Source organism: Coffea eugenioides, chromosome 7, assembly GCF_003713205.1.
Source record: "Coffea eugenioides isolate CCC68of chromosome 7, Ceug_1.0, whole genome shotgun sequence".
NCBI lineage: Eukaryota > Viridiplantae > Streptophyta > Magnoliopsida > Gentianales > Rubiaceae > Coffea > Coffea eugenioides.
In genome coordinates this window covers 38,506,783-38,510,366 of record NC_040041.1, presented here as the reverse complement: position 1 = coordinate 38,510,366, position 3,584 = coordinate 38,506,783, and the positions used below count along the sequence as shown (strand labels likewise).

The window sequence follows — 3,584 nt, the reverse complement described above, 5'->3', positions numbered from 1 at the left end:
GAGAGCAATTGTTTTGGAGACAATTGTTTAGAACAATTAGTCATCTTTTATAGTTTGCTTTTCTTTCATGATTCCACCGAACTGAATCATCTTAAGAGAGAACAATGTTTTCGAGAATGACTTCTGCAATTTCGCATGGGATTTCCTTCATGAAGATGAACTAACTTCTTTTTCTAGCCGAAGGTTAATTTGAAGACGCGATTCCAAACATCTGTGAGATCGAATTATTTTATTTATTTCTTTTATTCATTGGTATTTGTACGTTTTCTAGTTTCATTGCTTATGATTGTTTTGTTATTTGAATGTCAAGGGTCCGATATTCGAATTAACCTAATAATCTACTGTCATATTAATTGATTGAATCCGTAATTGTTCTATTGATTACTACCAGTGGCGACTAGCGTGATTGGTTTCATGTTAGGGAAACGTATGATCTAACTTAAACAAATCCTCGTAGCGTGTTTGTTGGTTAGGGTTGGGTTTTTCTAATTCTTATTGCAATTGAGAAATTAAATCTATGATCGTACCTAGGGTTATTTCTTGGTTAGGGAAATAGTTAATGGTCGTACCTTGACTATCGAAAAGGTAAGGAAAGGTTGGTTGTTTATCGCGTGTATGACAACTATAACCAATCTAGTAATGAGTAATTGAATTATCTTCGCATCGATAATCAGTTGAATGGACCGTGTCTGAAAAGTTGCACCTTTGGCTAGAGTCGTATTAGTTATTGATTAATTCTTGTTTATTTCTATTAGTTATTTCATTAGTTAGTTAATTAGTAATTTTATATTTTTTAAAAATCCCTCATGCGCTGAATTCTAGAAGAAACGAATTATCCCCAATCCCTGTGGATTCGACCATACTCACCGCTATATACAAAATCTGTATTTTTCTTAAGTAGGTAATTATTATTGCACAGGCTCGACACCTGTCAATTTTCGGCGCTGTTGCCGAGGACTGGCGTTCGTTAATTCGTTTTCTTTTTGAGTTCATTTTATTTTATTTTAATTTTTGTATTTTTTTCTTTCGATTTTATGCCCCATTTCTCTTGAGCAGGTGAATTAATTTTTGACCATGAGATAAAGAAGACTGTGCATAGTGCCGACTCGAGCAATTCTGATCAATAAGACGTCGCCATGGCTAATGCTCAAACTTTAAGGGAATTGGCTGCTCCAAACTTTAATCAACAGTCATTATGCATTACCTTTCCAAATTTAGATGAAGAAACTCCTTTTGAATTAAAGTTTGGCCTAATTCACCTTTTACCTTTTTTTCATGGTTTTTCAAGTGAGGAACCTTACAGGCACTTGCAGGAATTTGATGTAGTATGCACAAGTATGAAACCGCCGGGGATTACTGAAGAGTAGATAAAAATGCGAGCATTTCCCTTTTCCCTCAAGGACGCGGCAAAAGATTGGTTCTACTATCTGCCACCAGGTAGTATAACAACTTGGGAACAATTAAAGAAGAAGTTTTTGCAAAAATATTTTCCTGCGTCAAGAGCCGCCAGTTTGAGAAAAGAAATATGCGGCATTGCACAGCATTCAGGGGAGTCTCTCTATGACTATTGGGAGAGATTTAAGAAACTGTGTACTAGATGCCCCCAGCACCAGATTAGCAAGCAGCTCCTGATTCAATATTTCTACGAAGGTTTGTTATATACAGATAGAAATCTTATAGACGCTGCTAGTGGAGGTGTTTTGATGAATAAGACCTCCCAAGATGCTTGGAAATTGATAGAAAGAATGGCAGAAAATTCTCAACAATTTGGCACAAGAGAAGATGTCCATACTCGTCAAGTAAATGAAGTAACTGTCTCATCAATTCAACAACAAATATCTAAATTAACTTCAGCTATTCGACAGTTGGTTGTAGGGGATTTGCAGCAGGCCAAAACATGTGGTATTTGTAAGGACACGAGTCATCTCACAGATTGGTGTCCAGTGCTACAAGATGAAAGAGTTGAACAAGTAACCATGGCTGGCAACATGCAGTATGACCCTTACTCCAACACGTATACTCCGAATTGGAGGGACCATTCGAATTTCAGCTATGGAGGTAACAAGCAGCAAAATTCTTTGCCCAATAAGCAGCAAGGTTTTCAGCCATGGTACCCCTCCAAATCTCAATCTCATTCATCAAATGCTGACATGTCTTTGGAGGATATGGTCAAGGCATTAGTTGCCAACACCACGCAACTCCAGCAAAATGCCACTCAATACCAGCAAAGGACAGACACGAGCATCAAAAACATAGAAAATCAGTTGAGTCAGATGACTTCTACACTACATCGTTTGGAGTCTCAAGAGAAAGGCAGACTTCCATCTCAGTTTGAAGTTAATCCAAAGAATGTGAGTGCCATGACCCTCAGAAGTGGAAAAGAAATTAAATGGCTTACGGTTCTGAAGGATAAGGGTCAAGATCAAATTCAAAAAGAGATGGAAGATGGAAGGCGTGAATTGGCATCTACACTGAGCAAATGGAATTCTCCAATTTATGAAGAATTGCCCTCACAGACCATCATCGACCTTAAGAAAGATTAGGATGCAATTATCCTGACAAGTGACATGGAACTGCAAGAGTTTCAAGAAAATGGATCTAAAGGTGCAATTGAAAAGGAAGTTGAAGTGCAAGAAATGGAACCCCAATATCAAATTGTTCAAGTGAATGAATCCAGTGAACAATCTCCCAATGCGGTGACATCTCCTCCATTCCTTAATCAATATCCTCCTGACTCTTATTCTTTAATTCCTGTTAGTGAGATTGATTTTATTATACCAGAAGATTTTGAATTTCATGATAGGAATAAGTTAAGAGTTGCGATGGCAAAACATCTTGAACCAGCAAGAACGCGTGATGGAGGAGTAAGTGAAGAATTAAGACGCTTGTTTACTTGCTTGATGCCATCTACTACTCCATGGAAGACCGTACCTTGTGGGTTCAAAGATTACTCTATTTACGAGGGATATCACGACTACATAGAAGATGAAACACTGAAACGAGCTACACGATTTTATCCTCCGTGAATAAACAGGGCAATGTCTAGCCAAAGACATTAAAGAAAGGCGCTGCTTGGGAGGCAACCCAATGCTCTTTATTTTAGCTTTCTTATGTTTTTGGAGTTTTTGTTAAGTGTTAGTTGCATTTAGTGATTTGTTGTTTTTGGTGGTAGGAAACTGGCAGTTAGACGTGCCCACGCTAAGTGGTCACGTCTAAGGAATGAGGTTTTCATTTGGCTGACAGAAGACTACTTTGTAGTTAGACGTGCCCACGCCAAGTGGTCACGCCTAAGGAAGGCAATTCGCGTTTGCGGGCAGAAGACTCTCCATTAGTTAAGCGTGCCCACGTCAGGTGGTCACGTTTAAGGAGCTCAATTTTCGAAGATTGGTCAGAAGACTCCCTAGTAGTTAGGTGTGCCCATGCCAAGTAGTCACGCTTAAGAATTTTAATTTCCGTGAGTTGGTTAGAAGACTCAAGGGCAGTTAAGCGTGCCCATGTCTAACGCAGTGGTTCAAAAAAAAATTTCATTTCATTTCTTTTTCTTTCTTTCTTTCTTTCTTTCTCTCTTCTCTTTCTTTCTTCTT

General features: G+C 38.4%; 1 protein-coding gene across 1 annotated transcript; it reads left to right on the top strand.

Moving 5' to 3' along the window:
• Positions 1 to 1,373: 1,373 nt before the first annotated feature.
• On the top strand, positions 1,374 to 2,543 carry LOC113777366. Its single transcript, XM_027322400.1, has one exon. It carries the CDS (start codon positions 1,374 to 1,376, stop codon positions 2,541 to 2,543), a length of 1,170 nt encoding a protein of 389 aa, XP_027178201.1.
• Positions 2,544 to 3,584: the final 1,041 nt, after the last annotated feature.